At 44.8% G+C, this 24,211-nt stretch overlaps 1 protein-coding gene across 3 annotated transcripts in view; it reads left to right on the plus strand.

The window, feature by feature from the left end:
• Positions 1 to 24,211, plus strand: part of ctnnbip1 (catenin, beta interacting protein 1) — a 93,027-nt gene that overhangs the window by 2,882 nt on the left and 65,934 nt on the right. Inside the window, exon 2 of one of the 3 annotated variants that reach the window (XM_041207372.1) lies at positions 4,280 to 4,336. The exons of 1 other annotated variant lie outside the window; for it this stretch is intronic. In XM_041207372.1, coding sequence (XP_041063306.1) covers positions 4,299 to 4,336 — 38 coding nt within the window. In that variant the 5' untranslated portion in view covers positions 4,280 to 4,298. Of the gene's footprint in view, positions 1 to 4,279; positions 4,337 to 7,066; positions 7,196 to 24,211 lie in introns of all 3 variants that reach the window. One more of the 3 variants, XM_041207373.1, reaches the window with a different exon arrangement.

Here is a 24,211-nt window from a genome sequence, read left to right on the forward strand (position 1 = left end):
CGACACACAGACCCCGACACACAGACCCCGACACACAGACCCCGACACACAGACCCCGACACACAGACCCCGACACACAGACCCCGACACACAGACCCCGACACACAGACCCCGACACACAGACCCCGACACACAGACCCCGACACACAGACCCCGACACACAGACCCCGACACACAGACCCCGACACACAGACCCCGACACACAGACACCGACACACAGACACCGACACACACCGATACCCACACAGACACTGACACACACCGACACCCACACCCACACCCACACCCACACTGACACACCCACACAGAGCAGTATGATCATGACCGCACAGGGATGTTGATTTGAATGATAAATATTGGCCCGGGATGGGTTATTAGGAGGTAAATCCCCCATGCTGCTCATCCTTGGATATAATGCTCTGGGACCTTCTACGTCCACCTGCCAGGGCAGATGGGATGGGAGTCTCGGTCTCGTCCAAAAGGCGGTACCTCTGGCAGGGCAGCACTCTCTCTCGGTACCGGCACTGGAGTGTTGGCCTAGATTTTTGTGCTCGACTCCTGGACTGAAACAGTAATTGAACTGATGGTCAAATTTTGGGGTTGGGTGGGAGGGGTTATCCTTACTTGCTTTGAGTAAGGTTTAAGAGGTTCTGCCTGATATAATTTGGTAAGAAAGGTTGGGGGACCAGTCTATTTGCAAATAATGTTTGTAAATAGCTTAGGCAGCTTTTTCAATCACAGCACGACATAGACCACCCCTGCCCCTCTACTCAGTATATAGGTGGACAGCTTTAAAGGCTTGTTTTAAAAAAGAAACTGGTAGATTAATTTGGAATTATGATTAAAATAGTTATAATAATCAGCTCAATAATTTATTTGCCAGGGCAGGTTTTGTGTGTAAACATAAAACTTGTATTAGTATTGAAATTAAGTGTTGAATTTAAGAGTCCACTGAGTGCTTAACTAAGCAAACATGTCAACTGTTCTGTGATACTTGTGGCAACTAACATTGAGCTGTGTGACCAGTTAGTATGTGTTGTGGAGGGCTTGGCTGAGGGAGGAATGTTGGCAAAGGCACTGTGTGAGTCCTTCTCTTCAAGTGTTGCTGTGAGATTCTTAATGTTCATCAGGAGCATTGGAACAGCTTCTCAGTTTTGACATCTCATTCTGAAGCACACAATTCAGCCAACACTGCCTTGGTCCTACATTGTGGTGTTGGCCTACATTATAAATTTAGGCTTGGCCTAAATAGCCAAGCGGTTATGGTACTGGGTTTGTAACCCCAAGATCAAGAGTTCAAATCTCACAATGGCAAACTATGAAACAATGTAACTTCATCTGAAACAGATGGAAACAGGTTTACTCAAAAGAGTATCAAGAGTTCAAATCTCACAATGGCAAGCTATGAACCTATGTAACTTCATCTGAAACAGATGGAAACGGGTTTGCACTCGAAAGAGTTACATTATAAATTTAAATTTATGATGTGGAAGTTGAACCTAGAACTTTCAAACCCACAGGTGAATGCTATGAACTGAATTGAGTTGAGAGCTTTTTAAGTGGTAGATGATGATTCCCCTGCCACCACCCCCCCCCCACTTTTTACACTTTGGAGGTTGGTGGGTGGATCTGTTGAATTGTCAATGGAAGCAAGGGATTCAGAGGCCACATATTTCCTCATTGCCAGCTAGTTATAAAGTGGCAGTGGCCAATTCCTGTGAGCAGACTGCCTGCCTCCTATAAGAATTAGTGCTGGTAATCTAAAGAACCGAGGCATGGATTTCGCATTAAGAATTGAGCTGGAGGGAAATGTGAATATAGAAGTGCTGCTAACTGGCTGAGAAGTGCAATAAGGCAGGGGGTAAGGTTTATGAGCTCCAGCCGGCTGACAAGTCCCAGGACTCCCCCTTGCTGTTGGGAGCAATTGTCAGTTCCCAGCTGGGCGCTAGACTAATTTCACATCATTTCCGTAGTGTCGTGGTTGTGGTGACCTAGACACGGAAGGTCTCTGATTCAGAACCTTGTGGGGTGGGGGGTGGGAATCGTTTGCTGGCATGGATTGGTTGGGTCAAATAGTCTGTTTCTGTGCGTTAGTTAGGCATCTGTCTGTCCAGGGAGATGATGAACTGCGCCCAGGGTGTATGTCACTTCTGAATTGAACATTCTGTTGTGGTTGTAAAGGCCGGCTGGTGGGTGGTAACCCCTTCCACAGCTGGAACAGATGAATAGGGTTGGCCTGAGGTCGTCTGATGCTTTTTTTCCGGCAGACCTCTTGCTAGAGGGATTCTAATATCACCAAATACAGTGGCTGCCCAGCCAATTGTACCAACTGCTTCTGGTCTAAGGCACAGTGGAGAGCTGACAACAATTCCACACTCTAAACTACCACACTTGGGTGCCTAAAGGAAGGTAAATGGTAATGATTCACTCCTTTGTGTCATTAGGAAAACATCAGGATGTGCTGGACACATTCGGTGTGAACAAGTGATGGGGACTTGTGGAATTTTTGAACAATTGCACATTTAACATGCTGAACCTGATCAAAAAAATAATGCTTCTGCCATAGTGCTTTTTAATGATTTAGACTAACAAGCTCATATATAGCATGGAATAATGCAGTGATGTTATGTGTTTGGAGTGGATTAGGCTGAGAGTTCACTACCATCCTCATCATCAACCTGAACAAAACGGTTGCTTGTTTTGAAGGATTCTGTTTGTTTTGTCCCCCTCTTCTGTGCGCGCCCCCCCCCCCCCCCCGCAAACCAGGTTTCCCCTCCCCAGGTTTTCCCCCAATCCCATTAAGGACTTAACCTCTCACTGGGGCACAAATCCAAGAGCAACAGTCATCATTTGAACCCTCGCTTAAGGGACTGTTGTTTATGCGCAGGACACAACAGTAAGTGCCAGCAGCTTATTGAATGTCAACAGCCAAGCCTGTTCTTGATGTTATCCATTGTCTGCACATGCACACTTCTGGTAAAGAATGTTGCATTGGGCTCTGGAACAGCAGGAACCCTGACTAATTTTCCCTTCCTTCCAATTTTGATGCCTCTTCCATTACGCCTGCTGAGATAGGTTAATACAACAGGGAACAAAAATTGAATCTTGTACCTTTCTTGTTCACATGGTTTAGAGACCCAGCTTATCTTTGACTGTCAGGGCTTGTCTATTATCTTACCCATTGTGTTGGCATAGTTAAGATGATCCAAATGACCTCCTTTTGTGCTGTATGATTCCACTCTTGTAATTTTTCTTAGTGGATATTGTTATTAAGAGTTTTTTTCCTTAACAATCTTCTTCTTCCTGCCCCTTAAAAACATTAACATTTTGTTGGGGTATGATATCATGGGCACCAAGTGCCCAATCTCAAATGGCCATTGTCGCTAGGTGGCATATATCCCTGAACCAATGCCAACGAAAACAAATTAATTGGCCATTTGTCTTATTTTCTTTTTTTTTAAAGGACTTTGCTGTGTACAAATTAACTGCTGTGTTTGTCTGTATAAACAGTGACTACACTTCAAAATGAATTCATTGGCTTGGAAGTGTTGTGAGTTGTGAAAGGCATTTCATAAACTCCAGTTCTTTCTTAATTCCCATGTAAACCTTGAAAAGAATGTTAACGGAGATTGCAAGGACACAGGATCTTATCCTCACCTAATGTTGTTATAAGGCCATCTTCAAGCAGAAAGTATCAACACTAACTTGATGTGTGCATATACACTCTCAATATCTACCACAACTGATTATAAGTGTCGGGTAAAGATTGGGCTGCATTAAGTGCATAACCTGGAGCTTAAGGCACATCATATAGATTTAAACTTTATCCTCCCAATAATTTGACATTTCTCAGTATTTACTGATAATAGTATCCTGTAGTTGAAGGTCAAAAGATTAATAAGGCATTCTAACCTTATAATGACAGATTTATATTGACAAATCACTTTAGGAAGAAGTTCTACAGTACTGGCCTCAGTAGCAATATTGTAGAATTGAGCTGTTTCTGGCCCGACGTTGGTTCCACAACAGTCGAGACAGTGAGCAGCTTGATTTTGAGTGTTTTTGCAGACTTGATTAAAGAAGTCACACATTAGCCTAGTGGAGACTTACCTTGCCTGTCCTTCCAATTGGGAGAAATTGGGTCTGTCTCCAAATTGTTGCCTTTGAGCTGGGTGGGAATTTGCTTCCTTCCTGATTCTGCTCTCACACCCATTCTAGAAGCCTAGCACAGGTTGGGACTTGTGCCTTGGCCACACGTAACTTTTGATTTATTTTGCAGCTGAGATTGGCTATTCCTGATGCTGGAGTTCCTCGGTGCAAGCCTGCTATACCGCTGGTATCATATTTTAATCATACTTATGCGAGGAGGATCTTTTTATTAATGGCTAGATGTTCTAGTGGTTGAATGTTACTATTAATATTAGTGAAATAATATTATTTAGTGGTTGAATTTTTTGTTTGAATTTTTGAATTTTATCTACATCACACATGGCTCAGTGGATAGCACTGTCGCCTCCAAGCCAGAAGGTTGTGGGTTCAAGTCCCACTCCAGATACTTGAGCTGACACTCCACTACTGTGCTGAGTGCTGTGTTTCGGATGAGCTGTTAAGCCAAGGTTTGCTCTTCAAGGCGGAAGTAAAAGATCCCATGGCACTGTTTAGAAGAAGAGCAGGTCTCCCTGGTGTCCTGGCCAATGTTTATCCCTTAATCAATATCACTAAAAACAAATTTTGATAATTCACATTGCTGTGCACAGACTGGCTGTCACATTTCTCCATTCACAACAGCGATCACATTTCACAAAGCATTTAATTGGCTGTAAAACACTTTTGTAATGTCCTGAGGTCATTACATATAGGTACTATATAAATGCAAGTCTTTTATAAGGAGAGGTTGGGCTAATGTAGAATTCATTGTCAGCATTATTCCCCTGGCTAAGTGCAGAATAGAATTCCTCTAATTTGTCTCGGCGATGTGTATCTAACCCCCAAAATCAGAAAGGCACAATGGTTATTGTAGTGCTGTCCACTGGATCATGTGCAGCCTCTGAGCTCTGGTAACTCAGTCTAAGTTGGATGCTTATTTCTTACTGCTTTCTTAGATTTGAATTTTGTGGACCTGGTTATTAGGAAAGGGCTGTCCCCTCATTAGGGGATAAATTCTAAACCAGTTTGTTAAACTTGAGAAATATGCAAATAATTGGGAACACAGATTTAAACTTCACACTTGGCTCCCTCGGCACCATGGGGTGCATCTATGTGCACCTTATAAAGACCTAGAGGTTGGAGACCCATGTTCTAATGTGACAATATGAATTACTGTTTCCTACATCAGACATCCTTCTGGCTTCTCTGAGTGAAAATACTACTTTAAACAGCCGTGTGAGTGATTTTAAGCTACAGCTGGCTCAGTGACCATTAGGAACTGAGTTGAGATTGCCCAATTTTTCACTTGTAACTGGTGCCCCTCACAGAGAAGCCTTTTACACACACACACACACACACACACACACACACACACACACACACACACACACACACACACACACACACACACACACACACACACACACCCCCCACCCCCCCCCACCCCAGTCCCATCCCGTCCTCTAAAGTCCTGGAGGAGAAAGGGAAGGCTGTAGCCCTGGAAATTCCTTGAGGCCATATTTAAAGTGGCAAATGGATGCAAGGAATTATCCCTACATGACAGGATGGAGGCCCAAAGATGGCACAAATTTGGCCTTTGGCCTTGATCTAAACAATCGGGTCAAGCTGCCAGCGACCCCTCTCCCTCCACAAGCAGCTTGCCTGATGGAACATGCATTTCACGCCAGCTGCTAGCGATGTGGGTTGCAATTACAGCCAGTCGAGGTACTATGGACTTGGGAGGAAGAATTAAAACTAATTATTCATTTTTTTGGTTAGGACCACTGGCTAGGTTGTCTCTACATCCCGAAAACCTGATCTAGGCTTCATCTACTCAGAGCCATCCAATTTCAATAAAGGATCATGCAGCATTATGTCGCTCATTAAGATATGCAAGGTGCTTAATATCCGTTTTAGGCGGCTGTCTCAGTTTACTGAAAATTGCCCCAACCCAATGCTATGTTTAAGCCGCCTTGGAGCCCAGAGCACTGCGCCCCAAAATTGGTCCTTTTTGCACCTGTGAAATGACATTAAAGTTTCAACCTCGAGGTTTTCAGGTGCCGGCCTGTTGAGGTTCTTGGATTTTTGTGATGTGTTATATTGACTTGCTGAACATTACCTACCTTGCTGTCTACTAAAACATTTTCTTCAAAGATATAACTGCTCCATTTGCGAAGCTGTGACAGTTCTTCAGAAGGTAGGCAGACGGTCTGTGGGAGTGTGTCAATATTTGTGAGCAAGATCTGGGAGCATATCAGTCCTCACAAAACGTCTCCCACACAAGTTTGAAAACCACTAATCTCACCCACTGCAGTACTCATTTTTAACATGACTTCTCATAAATATTCAAAGCATGAATCTTAGGAGTTTATTATGAATATGTGCCACAAGCATCATGTTAATGAATTATGCAAGGTGTCTGAGTTAGGATGAGAAGCAATTATTTTGTTCAAAGTTTCATATGGAGGTCAGTGCTTTAATTATTGCAGTCACAGCTTTTTTTAAAGGAAATATCTTCAGTTTCAGTGCATTAATAAAATTTTAATATCACAATTAGAATGCGATAATGAAGATGACAACTTGCAATCATTAAAACATCACTCCTTTTGCCCTTACTAGTACATTAAAACTGCTGCAACAGGACAGTCCAACGCACTTTAAAGCCAATGAAATACTTTTGAAGTGTCATCACTCCTGCAATGTAAGAAACATGGCAGCACAACCAACAATGAGACAATGACCAGATAATTTGATCTAGTGATGTTGGTTGGTCAGGACACAGTACATATTTGAGTGTGTTCCTAAACACGCTTTCGATATTTTGAAGCATGATGAAGTCTGTGCTGGCTTGCGCAGGCAACGAGCAATATTAAACGAGTCCCATGATTCTTCTCACGTAATTTTATTTTATTTCATTCAGGAGGAGTTGTGAATGAGGTAGCAGCTCAGTTATGGTGGGTACAGCTTTGAGTGCAGGAGTATACAGGGCAAACATCGCAAGCCTCCTGAACCTAAGGAACATTCAAGAATGAGACTCAAAAATGGACTGGTAGGGTTTTTGTAGCTGTTAGTCCACAAAATTGTTGATGCCTTCATAGTCTCCTATCTGATTGTTTCCTTTACTGTTAAGTATCTATTTAAATGCATGTTAAAGTCAGCACCAATTTACAATGTAGTTACTTAGCATACAACTGTCAGCACAAAATACCATATGGCTCTGCTTCCTGTGCAGATTTTATTAGCCATCTCTTTTTACACTTCCATCAGAAGCAGTGGTAAACACATTTCAAAGATTTAAAGAACTGTATGGATTAAGTGATTAGCTAGTTAGGTGGAAATGAACACCCATAGATGAAGGAGGGACAAGCACTACCAGCAGCATCATGTGGATTGCAGAAAGAACCATCCACTGAAGTGGGTAGAATTTGTTGTTAGTTGAGAGGTGAAAGATGACCTTTGTTCCCATCAGCAGTGTTGGATGAAGTATTGATGTGCATATGGGTTGATTCTGCAAGGAGGCTATGCTTCAACTGTAAGCCCGCCCTCAAAGAAAATCCATAACTGACTCATGTAAATGTTGACACCCACCACCCCTGCACCTCCCTATTTGAAAAAATGTGACATGTACATGAGGAGCTATGATGCTTTGGACTGTGGAAAGAGGGACAGCCAGATTTTACACAATCATACAGTGGAAAATAATTTTGTCACTCGGATTCTGCTGAAGTGTAGTGGTGTGGAAGTGAAACTTTTGTACTATTTCCACTTGAATTGTGAAAGACACCCTGCCGTATTGTTTCTGTCTCTCTGAGCTAAGGTTGTTTCCAAGTGGTTTGGCTTGTAGACCCTTTAGGACGCAATTGGGCTGTTGATCAAAATACACATTTATCCGAAAGGAAGGATGGTAGACAGTTGAGAATTTGTCACTGTTGACCTAATGTTTCACCAGAAGGGTGTGGTCGGCCTACTCTTTGAACTTATGAAGAGATGTTGTAGAAGTAGAGAGGAGTGTATTGCACTTTGCACATGGCCTATGATAAATCTAAGATGGGAGTTCTTGATGCTGGCAGTGGTTGTCCAAAGTTGGATTATTCCATTCTCAACAATGATATCCTTCACTTTGATGAGCTGCAATAGTTTGAGACTAAAGCCCTAAAGCATGGCAACAGGGTAGTTTGCCAATCAAACCTAAGCACTTATTGTATTTATGGACTTAAATTTAGAAAACTAATTTTCGCTATTTTCTGTAGCTCATAATTTGAGAGCAGTATCTTATACTATGACACCCCTTCAACATGATTAACCTTTGTCACTGACATTTAGCCTTTCAGTTTTTGGATATATTAAAAACTATAATATCCTATCTTGCGGCTGTTAGTGTGTTGATTGTTTGCTATTCACCAATAACATGAAAAGTCTAGATGTGGAAATACTTATGTCATTTTTCGAGTGCTTAGCTCCTTGTTAATTTTCAAAATATGGTTGCACCTTGGAGCATATGATCATTTAGGAGCTGACAGGCAACGAGTTACTCAGGCCAATGATGTGACAGTGCCTAATTAATGTTACCCGATGCAAGTGGAATTTTTGGGATTTCATGCTACATGTTCAGTCAATCCTCTCCAGTCTGCTGCTCTGTCAGAGTTTATCCTGTGATTGTTTGAACCATGCAGATGAGGAAGGAACCCGATTCAATCACTGAGGTGAGCTGAGTTAACTTGTCACAGCCAAGCTGGTGAATAAAACATTAAAGTTGGCCTTAATATCTCAGGGTTGGGGAGGGGTCCATTGGGCAGGATTCCTTCTGTCTCATGGAAGTTGGCTGAAGATGAAATAGGGCTTGGCTATGACTGCCCACCATTTGATAACTTTCTGGCATTCAATGCGAAGGTCCATGCATCCATTGTGCTCCTTTGGGTGATCTAACCAAGGAACGGTACCCCGTTAAAGCAAGAAGTTGATATCTTCAAAAGAGAGAATTGGTGATGACCAGGAAACTCCCTTCTACTTGGGTTGATTGAATTCATCACGCTGGCAGAGCTCTCCTGTTCCTCATGGGATCTTTTATGCCTTCCAATGAGGCAGGCTGACCTTGGTGTAACAGCTCATCTGAAAAACACCACCAGCAGTACAGCACTCCCTGACTGTTACACAGAAATTGAGCCACGTTCTGAAGAGGTTCTTCTGACACAAAGAAAGAAGCTGCCATTGAATCGACCTGAATACAAGAGATCATCTTGCAGATGTCCCAATCACCATCCTGCTGCATGGAGGGAGCTGCCAAATTGGGTGTTGCCCTGCAGGAAAAGAAAAATTGAATCTGGAATTTCCTCCACATGGCCTGTTAAAAGCAGGAATACTCTCTGCCCTTGTAGCTGCAGAAGGAAACTTATGAAAGGACTAAAGATATAGTGGGAGATTTTTCGGTTCCGGCCCAAAATGAGTACTATATCAGCAGTTGTTGGACAGCTTGAACTGTTTTTGTGCGCAGACCTCAATTAAATGTTACCACCAGGCTTTAGGTGGTAAACAGACAAACAGCTTTATTTTGAGCAACCTCCAGTGGTTCCTTAAAGATTGGTAGTTGGGCCTCCCTATGCCTGGAAAACATGGAACTGACATGCACTTTGCATGTACTACTAATTTCTCCATGAAGATTGCAGTCAGGCTCCTACAACTAGCGTAGGACCTCAGTTAGCATATTTGAACAGCATCCCATTTAAATGATTCTCTGTTGAATTGGGTGAACAAATGGTTAGAGAAGATGCTCACCAGATTTTCCGCTGTTCAGGAAGTTAACAATGCACCAACTCCCACCCCCACAATAAACATGGAAACAGTTGTACATACAACATTAACATTTATTAAAAATGCTTTATTTCATGATTCCATTCATGATCTCAGCTGTTTGTTAGGTAAGGGTTTATTGGCACAAACATGTCCTCCTGTTTACTGCCTCTGGCATTTCTGTTCAGATTGGAGGAGGGTGGTTGTGTGTGCTGCCTGTTTCCATTGATTACTGAAGCCAGCTTCTCCCGTCCTAACACCAGACTCAGAGGTTCATAATGAGACATATGGCAATTTTAGCAGACCAGTGCTGTGTGTCACCCTTCCCTGTTACTTCATGAAAAATTATTACTGGTCTAAAATCTACAGTTATAAGCAGTGAGCAAAAATGCTGTAATTTTGCTATGAGTGTATTTGCTTGTGTTTATCACTGGTTTACACACCTTTTCTGTTAAAGCTTTAATGAGAGGAGTTTTGTGAGCATGGTTACTTAGTTTTTGGAAAAGCACTATAAACCTTGCTGCTTCTCAGAGATTCATCTTATTAGCTTTCCATTACAGTTTTTTTTCTTTGCCAAGTGTTTTTTTTCTTCTGTCCAAGCACTTCATATTTTCTCTAGTTGAAAACCATTTCTGAGTAGGGCACTATGGAAAATGTCTGATCTCTAAACCACATCGATCCAATACCATGTTCCATACACATTTCCTAACTCCACAGGTTGATGCATCTCCTGCCTTTGAAATAGGTAACCATTATAGATCCTGTCTGTTTTGATCCTCTAGAGTGGTGTCAATAGAGCTTGTAGCTGCTTATCTTTCTAAGGTCACCAGACATTTTAAAATGCAGCATAACTCTGAAGGATTGCCTTCATGCTTTATTTTCAACTCTGAGGCTGTATTGTTGTGAATGTTGTAATGCATCATCAGGTTTTGCTTGATTTGAAGTGTAATTTTCTATACCTATTTTCAGCTAGAATTAATATCCTTATAACAACAGGGGAATTTACTAATGCATGTGTTGGATCTTGACTTGCCACTTCCGACCCCCCCCACCCTGTCACTTCCCGCCTCCCCACAGCATCCAAACTTTCTCTCCTCTCTCCATCCGCAGTGGTGTGGATCTGTTGCAGCTCTCTGACACCTTGCTCAAGTGACTATTTCTCAGTGCAAGGCTGGGTAGGAAGTGTCAGCATTCTTTTTGGAGATGGAGAATATTGCAGCCATGTCTCATCCACTCATCTTTTGATATCCATGCACTTTGCAGCAGAATGCAGTATATAATGACCATTAGCAGGAGTCCTGGCCGATTTAATTGACTGCTCCCTACCCCACCCATCAATGGCTCTGACTTGATTGTAGTGCACTCAGCTGCCACTCAGCTAACTCAACACAAACTGGGAAACAAAGCTGGGCTATACTGCTGGGTATATTATCTTTACTCACCAGAATGGATGCTGATGCTTTGGTGTCATAGTTAGGGCCTGTTGGTCACACAGCAGAAATAACCTGTACCAAGATATATACTTGAAAGGGAAAGATTTACCTGGCTATGGGAAAAGAGCAGAGGAGCGAGACTAATTGGATAGCTTTCAAAAAACTAGAACAGGCACTTTGTGTTTTAAGATTCTATAATTCTATTATGATTTGGGTGCTATGATTATCGTTTGTTTATGTTGTAGATTTGTTATTATTGCATATTAAATCAAGCAACCTTTCAAATGAGACATTAATCCAAGACTTCATGTGCCTGTTCAGGTAGATAAAAAAGATCCCACAGTACTATTCAAAGAACAGGTGAGCTCTTCCAATGGCCTAGCCAATGTTAATCCCTTGACTAACATCACTAAAAGAGCTTTCCTGCTCATTTACTTCATTGGAGATGGTCATTATTTGGCACTTGTGTGGCCTGAATATTACTTGCCATTTCTCAGTCCAAGTCTGGATATTGTCCAATTCTTGATGCATTTGGACATGGACTGCTTCAGCATCTGAGGAGTTGTGAATGGTGTTGAACATTGTGCAATCATCCGTGAACATCTCCACTTCTGACATGATGGAAGGAAGGTCATTGATGAAGCAGCTGAAGATGGTTGGGCTAGGACACAACCCTGAGGAACTCCTACAGTGATGCCCTAGAACTGAGATGATTGATCTCCAAAAACCACAACCATCTTCCTTTGTGCTAGATATGACTCCAAAAAGCGGAGAGTTTTCCCACGATTCCCACTGACCCCAGTTTTGCTAGGATTGCTTGATACCGCACTCGGTCAAATGCTGTCTTGATGTTAAGGGCAGTCACTCTCGCCTCATCTCTGGAGTTCAGCTCTCTTATCCGTGTTTAAATCAAGGCTGTAATGAGGTCAGAAGCTGTGTGACTCTGGCGGAATCCAAACTGAGCGTCAGGGTGAGCAGTTTATTGCTAAGCTAAGTGCCGCTTGACAGCACTGTTGATCACCCTTTCCATTACTTTTACTGATGACCGAGAGTAGACTGATGGGACGGTAATTGTCTGGGTTGGATTTGCCTTGCTTTTTGTGTACAGGACATATCTGGGCAATTTTTCACATTGCCGGGTGTATGCTAGTGTTGTAGCTGTACTGGAACAGCTTGACTAGGAGTGCGACAAGTTCTGGAGCCAAAGTCTTCAGTACTATTGCTGGAAAATTGTCAGGGCCCATAGCCTTTGCAGTGGGCACTATCATGGTTGAGCAGAACAAGTGTGAAGGTGAGGTAAATTTGGAAGTAGTGGTTTGATGGCCAGATGCAATGTATCTCAGGCTGTTAAAAGAAACCAGGCAGAAAATTGCAGAGGGCATCTGATCATCATTTGCCAGTCCTCACGGGATACAGGTGAGGTGCTGAGGTTTGCAGGTCTGCTAATATTGTACCTTAGTTTAAAAAGGGAGCGAGGGATAGACCAAATAATTACAGGCCCGTCAGTCTGACCTCTGTGGTTGGAAAATTATTGGAATCAATTCTGAAGGGCAGGATAAACTGTCATTTAGAAAGGCAGGGATTAGCTAAGGAAGGTCATCATGGATTTGTTATGGAAAGGTCATGTCTGACTAATTTGTTTGAATTTTTTTTGAGGAAGTAACAAGGAAGGTTGATCATTGCAGAAGAGTTGATGTGGCCTACATGGATTTTAGCAAGGCTTTTGACAAGGTCCCACATGGCAGACTGGCTTAAAAAAAAAAAACCGGTGGGATCCAGGGGAATGTAGCAAATTGGATACAAAATTGGCTCAGTGGTGGGAAACAAAGGGTAATTGGTGAGGGATGTTTTTGTGTCTGGAAGGCTGTTTCCAGTGGGGTTCCACAGGGCTCAGTACTAGGGTCCCTGTTTTTTGTGGTATATATTAATGATTTGGACGGATATGTAGGGGGAATGATCAAGAAGTTTGCAGACGGCACAACAGTTGGCTGAGCGGTTGGCAGCGAGGAGGATTGCTGTAGACTGCAGGAAGATATTAATGGACTGGTCAGATGGGCAGAAAAGTGGCAAATGGAATTCAATCCAGAGAAGTGTGAGGTGATGTATTTGGGGAAATCAAACAAGGCAAAGGATTACACAATAAATAGGAGGATACTGAGAGGAGTAGAGGAAGTGAGACACCTCGGAGTGAGTATTCACAGATCCCTGAAGGTAGTAGGACAGGTTGATAAGGTGGTTAAGAAGGCATATGGAATTCTTTTCATCCCAGGCATAAAATAGAAGAGCAGGGAGGTTATGCTGGAACTATGTAAAACATTAGTTCGGCCACAGCTTGAGTACTTTGTGCAGTCCTGGTCACCTCATTACAGAAAGGATGTAATTGCATTCGAGAGGGTACAGAGGAGATTTGCCAGGATGTTGCCAGGACTGGAAAATTGCAGCTATGAGGAAAGATTGGAGAGGCTGGGGTTGCTCTCCTTGGAGCAGAGGAGGCTGAGGGGAGATTTGAGCGAGATGTGCAAAATTGTGAGAGGCCTGGATAGAGTGGATGGGAAGAGCCTATTTACTTTAGGAGAGAGGTCAGCGACTCAAGGGGCATAGATTTCAAGTGATTGGTAGAGAGATCAGAGGGGTGATGAGGCAAATCTTTTTCACTCGGGTTTTTGGGGGTCTGGAATTCACTGCCTGAAAGGTAGTAGAGGCAGAAACCCTCAACTCATTTAAAAGGTGTCTGGATATGCATTTCAAGTGTTGTAACCTGCAGGGCTACAGATCAAATGTGGGAAAATGCCAGCGCAGATGTGATAGGCCAGGTGGTCTCCTTCTGTGCTGTAAACTTTCTATGAATCTATGATGCTGTCAACCTTAGGAATTAAAAACCCCAAGATTACTTAATGAGCAAGAGCACATGGCAAATTGGGAGTTCAGATGTAACCAAGTTTGGAATAAAACAGAAATTGGGAAAGTTGCAAAAGTAAAAATGCTGTGTGTTGTTGCTTTGCTTTGGAGGAGAAAATATCCCTTTGTATTTCTCTCTTTTTCTTCTGACTAATGCTAGAGTAAGGTTCCATGGATGCTCTTTGGTGCAATGTGGACAAATTTCATCTATTAAACTTGATAGCTAGACTGCTGGGCTGCTCAATCATGGTGTGCATCACAGTCAAACCTGCTTTCTGTCTGTTGGGGCCTCCATATACACTTATTCTCCAACAGGAATCACTAGACTATAATGAACTGCGGGAGTCCTGATTGATCTGTAGTTCGACCTGTGTCTCCCAGCTCAGAAGCACCAAGATTAAATGTAAAACACCTGCCGTTACCCCAGCTGAGACCAGCTAATTTTGGGAGATTGAGTCTGGAGTATCTATGATCAGGTCCGACTCATTGTGCATTACAATGAATTCATCAACTGATGCCTTGGAGGACCAATTTTGGAGTTTTCTTGTCATTGCCCATTATCCAGCTAGGGTTGGAAAATGAATATAAATGTTAGCTGAGTTGAACAGTAAAGCTGACAATTTAAAATCCCTTTAACATGACTGATGCCATTGGCTTTTTACTATATAATGCTCATTAAGAAGGTTATATTGTATTTTCAAGACAGAGCATTTTAGAAAAATGTATTGCCTTGTGAATTAAATGTAATTTAGTTCTGTTCTTCACATTGAGACTCTGACTGATGAAAGAGTAATTGGAGATCTTTTTCTTTTTACCTTTGTGTTACTGCATCAAGAAAAAGTGTAATCTTATTTCAGTCATTAGTGCAGTTGTTTGAACAGAGTAGGATCTATTTTAATACAGTTACAACATGAAATCTGAGCTGGGGATGAGAGAAGAGTAGATTGTCTCGATCATTTCAGACATGAAAATGCATTGTGAGGCTGCCTTGGCACCAGCCTCCCCAGCTGAGATCTCCTTTATAATGACAGCTGACCAGGGAAATCTTAAAGCAGAGTGAAGCCTAAAGCTGTGACTGACACCAATTCAGCTGTCTAATGTTTGAAGGTCTGCTTATCCTGTGCTTCTATCTTGAATTTATTTCAAACTCTGTATTTGGTACTTGGTACCGCAGTAAATTAATAGCAATTTGTTGTGCTTGGAAGGTTGAATAAGAGGCAAAATGCAAATGGATTTGGTTTTCACATCTGATTTTTGTATAGCGTGTATAATCAGTAATTACATTTAGCTTCTAAGTACTGAAATTAAATCCAGATCTAACTTGTCTACAATTTCGCGTACTAATCCATTGCCTGGTCTTTATACAATTATACCAGTAATCCTATGGAAAAGCCATGTAAAATAATCTAGGGTAAAAATATTCAAAGCTAAATGTGATACTGGATTTGTAATTCACTCCTGTAAATATTTGCCTATATGCAAACATTGGTGTAAGATATAGCATGCACTTTTTCTCTCATCTCCACCACACCCCCCAAAAAAATGGATGGCTCAGTAGGTAATTGTATTACGTGACACTAAGCAATATGTTGGAAAGGTCCAAGTTTGTTTCCTCTTTGTTATGGGTCCAGTAGACTAAAATCAGTTATGCAGCTGGTGGGTCACTATGATTGGGTATCATGTCCCTGGACAAAGAATTGATAAAAAATTAGCAAGGGTCTCGACTCATTCCTTTCCTTTGATCTGAGTTGGAAGGTTTGGGTTCAAGTCCCACTCCAGAGATTTGAGCACAACAATCTAGACTGACAATTCAGTGCAGTACTGAGAGAATGTTGCGCTGTTGGTTCCAATGCTAAACTGAGACTGCATCTGCTGCCTCAGGTGGGCATAAAAGATCCCATGGAACTATTTCAAAGAAGAACAGGGTAGTTCTCCTCAATGGCACACGCTCATCCCTCAATTGCCATCACACCAAAACACATTATTTGGTCATTGCCACATTGTTGTTTGTGGGAGTTTCCTATGTGCAAATTGGCTGTAGTTTCCTACATTACAACAGTGATTGCTTTCAAAAGTATTTCATTGAGGATAAAATGCTTTGGAACGTCCTGAAGTCATACAAGCTGCTATTTAAATACAGGTCTTTCTTTCTTTCTGGCCCTCTAGTAAATGCATGGGCTGTGGATAGCAGGTGGTCAATTTTGCAGACAATCCCCAAACTTGTAGGTGCACTGGAATCAAATAAAGCAGCCCAGAAATTACAGAACAAGCTAGACAGAATAATGTAAATGGGCAGCAAGAAGACCAGATGAAATTTAATGCAAGCAGCCGTGAAGTATTGCACAGAGGAAGGAAAAATTGCTGGCACATGGACTTTATGAATGGTGTTGAAAAAGCTAATGATGAAGCTCAAAGGAGTCTTAGTAGACTTGCTGCTCAAAATAACTAACCCATGTGGAGCAGCAGTCAACAAAGTCAATAGAATGCTGAACTATATAACCAAGACGGTGCAATTGAATTAGCAAAGGTTGTGATCAACTGTGAAGTGTCCTGGTCAGGCTCAATGTGTCCAGTTCTATTCGCTGAGAAACAAGAGAAGATAATCGAGCGTTGCAGACAGTGTTGGCAAGAACCATGAGGGTGATTCCTTGCGTCAGAGGCATGAGTAGTGAGAAAAACTGAAAATATGGGGATTTTGTGTCTGAGAGGTGACTTTATGCAGTAGTTAAGGAAATAGAAGGGATATTTCTGGAATACTACTTTAAATTCATTTGTAACAATTGGAAAAGTGATCACAAGTTCAAACTAGCAAATGGATTTTAGAACCAATAACAGGAAGTTCTTCACAAAGAGGGATCAGCACTAATTAATTTCCAGATAGAGTAGTGGAGATGAAAGCCTTGTCATCATTTAAGAGACAATTGGATGTTGCAATAATGAGACTATAAGTTTCAATTTGGAAAGACAAGTCAAGTTGAGCCAAAATAATAATTTGTTCTTTTGTCTGTGACATCTTTTGGTTATCTCCTCCTATCACTGCTTGCTTGTCCCAACAACAACCCCCTCCTCCTAAACCAGCTTATATTTCACCCCTTTCCTATTTCTACTTAGTTCTGTTGAAGGGTCATGAAGACTTGAAAGGTCAACTTTGCTCTTCTCCGCCGATGCTGCCAGACCTGCTGAGTATTTCCAGGTATTTCTGTTTTTGTCAAGTTGAGCCAAAGGGCCTTCCTAATCTGCAATTACTTTGTGACCTACTGAAGAAAGGATTAGCCTGTGTTTTAAATGACCCACTAGGTAACAAGCACATTCACACGTCAAGAGTAGAATTTGGTGGAGGAATCAGAATGGCTGTTTGTGAAACTTTGCTGTAGAATGAGTCACAGTTTTGAGGAGTAGGGAAGTAAAATCCGTATGGGGAAAGAAGACGGAGAGGAGTTTTATGGATATTTTACAAACATAGGATAGTGTTGAGCAGGCAGCTTTTTCAAAAGAGGAAAGAACTAAGGTTTTGTGGTAATTTATTGAATAGCATTGATTGTGGTAAAATTATTTGTACAATACAGGATGCATAATTATTTTACATCTAAAGAGGATGAGTGTGAAGGCAGTCATCAGTTTGGTTTGAAAGTGATCATGTCCTGGCTTATTAGAATATTTTGAGTTAACTGAATTAGAGGATGAATCTGGTGGAAATACTCAGTAACTCTGGCAACCTGTGTGGAGGGAGAAACAGAGTTAACGTTTTAGGTCAATGTCTTTTTATCAGAACTAATTCGGCAAATATAGCTTACTTGGGTTTCAAAAATATGTTTGATGGGATGAGACCAGTGGGGAAGATTTAAGCCTCATGAAATAGGTGACAAGTTATCCTGATGGATGAACGATAGCAGCTAAATGGTGGTGATAAATGGAATATGCTCTCCTTGTAATAAAGTAATCAGTGGTGTCCTTCAAGAATCTGCCCTTGCATCTGTGGGTTGTTCATATTGTTTGTAAAGAAACGTGAAACATATTGAGAAAAATAGTGTTAAACTTACTAACGGCATGCACCTGACAGAAGGAGACTGTTCATGGTTAAAAAGACTTGGACCACTTTATGTGGGTGGGCAGATGGATTTTATTGGAGATAATTGGAGGGTAATGTATATGGGGGGAAAAGGTAATAATATACATATGTAAAAAGAGAGAGTGGAAGGAATTTGAGTAATCATTCATCATACCGCAAGAAAACATCTGGTATCCTGAAACAATTATCAATGAAGCAGATTGGGTACCCAAATATTTCTGGAACACACCGGATTACAAATTGAATAAATTGGATGGATTTTGTACCGCTCAATGGTGATGTCAATTCTGGAGTATTAAAAAGAAGACTAACCAAGCTTTGAGAGATTATGAGGAAAGACTCAAGTGATCAAACTTATTTTCATTTGAGGGGAGAGATTGTGGAGGGATATGATACAGGTCTTTAAAATAATGAGAGGTGCAGATAAGATAGAAATTCACAAAACTGTTTCTCTTGGACAATGAACATAGAATTAGAGGTCACGAGTTCAAAATTCAAAAGCTTCAAGCAAGAATAGAGATTGGAAAATATGTCTTTTCCCACAAGATAATACTCTTATAGAAAGTAGTTGGCATAAACTAAACTGAAAGCTTTAAAGGAAAGCTGGATTTGACACTTTTTTGAAAAGGAAGACATGACAATAGAGAATTGTTGTTTTTCAGGAATAGGGACAGAATTTACTGTTCCTTAATGTAGGGTTTAACGGATTAATTTTGAAATAAAAGTCTGTGAAAGAATAATCACATGGACTCTGGGTGGAGTGAATGGTTTTTCTTGCTGTAGACATTATGCCTTAAGCATTGGAAAGGCCAATCCGGCCGCTGCCAGGGGCGCCGTCGCCCTGCCCGGCCGCTGCCAGGGGCGCCGTCGCCCTGCCCGGCCGCTGCCAGGGGCGCCGTCGCCCTGCCCGGCCGCTGCCAGGGGCGCCGTCGCCCTGCCCGGCCGCTGCCAGGGGCGCCGTCGCCCTGCCCGGCCGCTGCCAGGGGCGCCGTCGCCCTGCCCGGCCGCTGCCAGGGGCGCCGTCGCCCTGCCCGGCCGCTGCCAGGGGCGCCGTCGCCCTGCCCGGCCGCTGCCAGGGGCGCCGTCGCCCTGCCCGGCCGCTGCCAGGGGCGCCGTCGCCCTGCCCGGCCGCTGCCAGGGGCGCCGTCGCCCTGCCCGGCCGCTGCCAGGGGCGCCGTCGCCCTGCCCGGCCGCTGCCAGGGGCGCCGTCGCCCTGCCCGGCCGCTGCCAGGGGCGCCGTCGCCCTGCCCGGCCGCTGCCAGGGGCGCCGTCGCCCTGCCCGGCCGCTGCCAGGGGCGCCGTCGCCCTGCCCGGCCGCTGCCAGGGGCGCCGTCGCCCTGCCCGGCCGCTGCCAGGGGCGCCGTCGCCCTGCCCGGCCGCTGCCAGGGGCGCCGTCGCCCTGCCCGGCCGCTGCCAGGGGCGCCGTCGCCCTGCCCGGCCGCTGCCAGGGGCGCCGTCGCCCTGCCCGGCCGCTGCCAGGGGCGCCGTCGCCCTGCCCGGCCGCTGCCAGGGGCGCCGTCGCCCTGCCCGGCCGCTGCCAGGGGCGCCGTCGCCCTGCCCGGCCGCTGCCAGGGGCGCCGTCGCCCTGCCCGGCCGCTGCCAGGGGCGCCGTCGCCCTGCCCGGCCGCTGCCAGGGGCGCCGTCGCCCTGCCCGGCCGCTGCCAGGGGCGCCGTCGCCCTGCCCGGCCGCTGCCAGGGGCGCCGTCGCCCTGCCCGGCCGCTGCCAGGGGCGCCGTCGCCCTGCCCGGCCGCTGCCAGGGGCGCCGTCGCCCTGCCCGGCCGCTGCCAGGGGCGCCGTCGCCCTGCCCGGCCGCTGCCAGGGGCGCCGTCGCCCTGCCCGGCCGCTGCCAGGGGCGCCGTCGCCCTGCCCGGCCGCTGCCAGGGGCGCCGTCGCCCTGCCCGGCCGCTGCCAGGGGCGCCGTCGCCCTGCCCGGCCGCTGCCAGGGGCGCCGTCGCCCTGCCCGGCCGCTGCCAGGGGCGCCGTCGCCCTGCCCGGCCGCTGCCAGGGGCGCCGTCGCCCTGCCCGGCCGCTGCCAGGGGCGCCGTCGCCCTGCCCGGCCGCTGCCAGGGGCGCCGTCGCCCTGCCCGGCCGCTGCCAGGGGCGCCGTCGCCCTGCCCGGCCGCTGCCAGGGGCGCCGTCGCCCTGCCCGGCCGCTGCCAGGGGCGCCGTCGCCCTGCCCGGCCGCTGCCAGGGGCGCCGTCGCCCTGCCCGGCCGCTGCCAGGGGCGCCGTCGCCCTGCCCGGCCGCTGCCAGGGGCGCCGTCGCCCTGCCCGGCCGCTGCCAGGGGCGCCGTCGCCCTGCCCGGCCGCTGCCAGGGGCGCCGTCGCCCTGCCCGGCCGCTGCCAGGGGCGCCGTCGCCCTGCCCGGCCGCTGCCAGGGGCGCCGTCGCCCTGCCCGGCCGCTGCCAGGGGCGCCGTCGCCCTGCCCGGCCGCTGCCAGGGGCGCCCTCGCCCTGCCCGCGCTGCCCTACTACTCAGGCTGAACCATACTCGTGCTGAGTTTACAATTCCTTATCTTCTCCAATGCAGACTGCCTACAATCCACCATATTGTATTCTCCACCTCCATCTTGACCCAAACCCACCTGCCACTAATACCTTTGCTGATGTCTGTTACCTCCTGACCTGACTGTTTGAATGTTCTGCTGGCTGGTCTGTCTTCCTTCCTGTATCCCCCCCTAAACTTCAACTCATCAAAAACTGTGCTGCCCATTTCTTACCTTGCATCAGTTCATGCCGATCACGCCTGCCCTCACTGATCTGCATTAGCCCCTGCTCCCCAATACCTCAAATTGCAAATCTTCTTCCTTGCATTTAAATCTTTTTAAAGTATATGTAGTTAGATCCCATATTAGCCATGATCACATTGAACGGTGGTGGATCAGGTTCAAGGGGTGAAATGGCCTGCTCCTGTTCCAGTGCCTTGCCCCATGCTATCTCTGGAGCTTCCTCCAGCCCTGAACACCACCCCAAGGAACTTTGTTTTTCTGACTCTCTCCTTTTGTCTATCCCTTCCTTCCTTTGTCTGAATATTTGTGATGGTGCTTTCAACAGTCTAGGCCTCAAGCCCTGGAACTCCCTCCCTCCGCCTTTCTCCCTCCTTTAAGGCCATCCTTAAAACCCAGACCTTTGACTAGACCTTTGGCCGCTTCTATTAATGTCCCATTACTTGGATGAACATTCATTTTCTACATAAATACTAGCTGGTTCTGTTCTTTTATAATGGCAATGAGGACAATAAATTGGTCTGCCAAGGATGAAGTTTCTGAACGTACCATGGTGCAAAATAAGTTCAAGAGTTTGATTACTTGATCGTTATCAAAGGTCGAAGGTAGAATAATGGTAAGTTGGCCTTAATTTTTCCAGCAAGGAACATGTATGGTGGGCCATTGAGCGTGTTCCACTAACATTCATTGAGATCATGGCTGATCTGTGGCCTAATTCCATATACCCGTCTTTGCCCATAATCTTTAAAGACTTTGATTAAAAAACGTCTATCGATCATAGATTTAAAATTAACCGTTGACCCAGCTTCACCAGCTTGAGGAAGTGAGCTCCAAACATCCACCAACCTTTACACGTAGAATTATTTCCTAACTTCACTCCCGAAAGAAAAGCAAAGTACTACAGTGCCAGAAATCTGAAATAAAAGCAGAAAATGCTGGAAGCACTCAGCAGATCAGGCAGCATCTATGCAGAGAGAAACAGTTAAAATTTCAGGCCGATGACCTTTCTTCAGAACAGCCATGCCTATATCCTGACAATCTGTGGGGGAGGGGGGGTGTTATGGTGGTGGTGATGTTGAGGGAACTCTGGTTGAATCACAGTTTCAAGATTTGACATTATAGTAGATTTATGTGAGACCCTAACATATAAATAAATTAAAAATTTCGACTTTATTTTCAAACTAAAGATTCCTACTGTCTCTACAGCACTTACCCATATTCAGTCTGTTCCGACTATGTATTGAGTGTTAGCTGGGGAACAGATGCCTTGTAATTGAAAACAAAGCGTCCTTTTCTTTCACATTGCCATAAATAGGTCATGATGGAGTAAGACATCCTTTCACAATTTGGAGCCAAGACACTCTGTGCTAATGTGAGCAGCTGAGAACAAAAACCAGGAAGTGTGTTTTTTTTTCATATAAACTCATGTAGTTCTAGCTTGCTTTCCTCAAAAGTACTTTACAAAGGAGTTATATTACCCAGTTTGTGTGTATGCAGAGCTGAATGTCTTTGCACCAGTGCCAACTATGTAGAGCGTTTCTGCTTACCCGAAGCACAATCTGCCAAGAAGCTTGAGACCACCTCCAGCAGGTGGGGACAACTGCAGCCAAGTGCAAAGCTAAATTTAAACTCGATTTTCATGTTAGCAGGAGCAGACTGTCTCGCTTTATCATATAGCTGTAATGCAAAGAGCTCCGTTCTCCTGGATAGATGGTGACTTAGGAGCCTGTAATGTGACTTGAGCGTGCCAACCCTGTGTCACTCTGTATAGTTACTTGTCTTGGATGTAGGCATTGGCACAGTTGGTTTTTGGGGGGGGTGGGGGGGGAGAAAGAGAGAATGTGGATGAGCGCAAGGCAGGGTGTTTTGAGGAAGATGTGTTTCCCTTCAGCCACGTTTTATTGCTGATGTCTCACTCATTTCTTCCCTCCTCCTCTGCTTCAAACCTGTGAAATGCTTGTGATGGTTTCTTCCCACTCCCTCCAACACCCCAAAACAACAACACTTTGTATGTGGTAGTGCTTCTTGTGTCAGACCTGCACTTGTAGCAAAACTAACCTCGAGAGTTAATTGCTTTCCCTTTCCAGAGTATTTTATATTAAGATGTAGGATAGGAACATCCGAATGCCATGACATCTTTGCTCCTGCAAGAAAAATAAGAATAATGAAACGGTGTGCATGTTCACTGTTCCGTTTTTGCTGTATTCCATTGTTTGAATATGAGATGAAAAAATACCAGTTTTGATATCTCAGAATTTTTAAAAAAAACTTGTTTCAACCCAGGTGATTTTGTGTGGATTTGCATGGATAGTTAATTTTGGTGGTCAAAACAGTAAGCAAGGCATTGGCATCAAGTACTGTCGCAGCTTTGAGAATTGACAGCAGCTTCAGTGCATCAAATGTGGTAACTCACTGCCCCATGAAATTAAAATCGATAATTTACTTGAAAGACCTCACTTAATTTGCTGCGTAAGTGTGTTTGTTTTGTGTTCTTGCGCTTCATGGTGACACACACGCACACCATAAAATGAATTGGAGTTTTGCACCGACTTGTGGTCTGTTTTATTTCTTAGAACGGAGGTCTTTTTAGCTCATGTCACTGTGGTGCTGACGCTCTTCATGCAGTAGCCAAAAATGTGCAGTAATTTCTCTTGGTTCTCAGCTAAGCTGTTCTCTCGGGCAGGGGGTGGTGAGTGGTGAATGGGTAGGCGGCGGGGGGAGGGGTGACAGATTCCTGTCAGTTGAGTACATAGCAGCTCCAGCGAAGGAAAATCATGAATCCATGCAGGTAAGCAGGATTTATGGTGTGAAAAGAGGACAACTGGGGGGGAAAAAAGGAGTTTGTGTAATAAATACATTTCTACTAAGCTCAGCTCCTGTCTGCTTATTTGTTTTTGAGCGCAGTTTAAATTGATCAGTCGTGCCTCTCAGCTGTTAAAACCAGCACTGGTGTAAAATCATTCTGTGGTTGCTACAGCGTTCTTTTGTGCTGAGTAAATTTGTTCTTGCTGAGCTCAGATATAGATTGCTCAGGAGTAATAACTGGACTTTTAAAGTGAAATGATTTTTTTTTTCTCTGAAGGGAGAACATTTTAAGCGTGGCATTGCTGCATTGAATAATAGGAAACGATCTGAGACTTTAGATATTTAAAA

This window comes from Carcharodon carcharias, chromosome 15 (assembly GCF_017639515.1).
Source record: "Carcharodon carcharias isolate sCarCar2 chromosome 15, sCarCar2.pri, whole genome shotgun sequence".
Taxonomy (NCBI): domain Eukaryota; kingdom Metazoa; phylum Chordata; class Chondrichthyes; order Lamniformes; family Lamnidae; genus Carcharodon; species Carcharodon carcharias.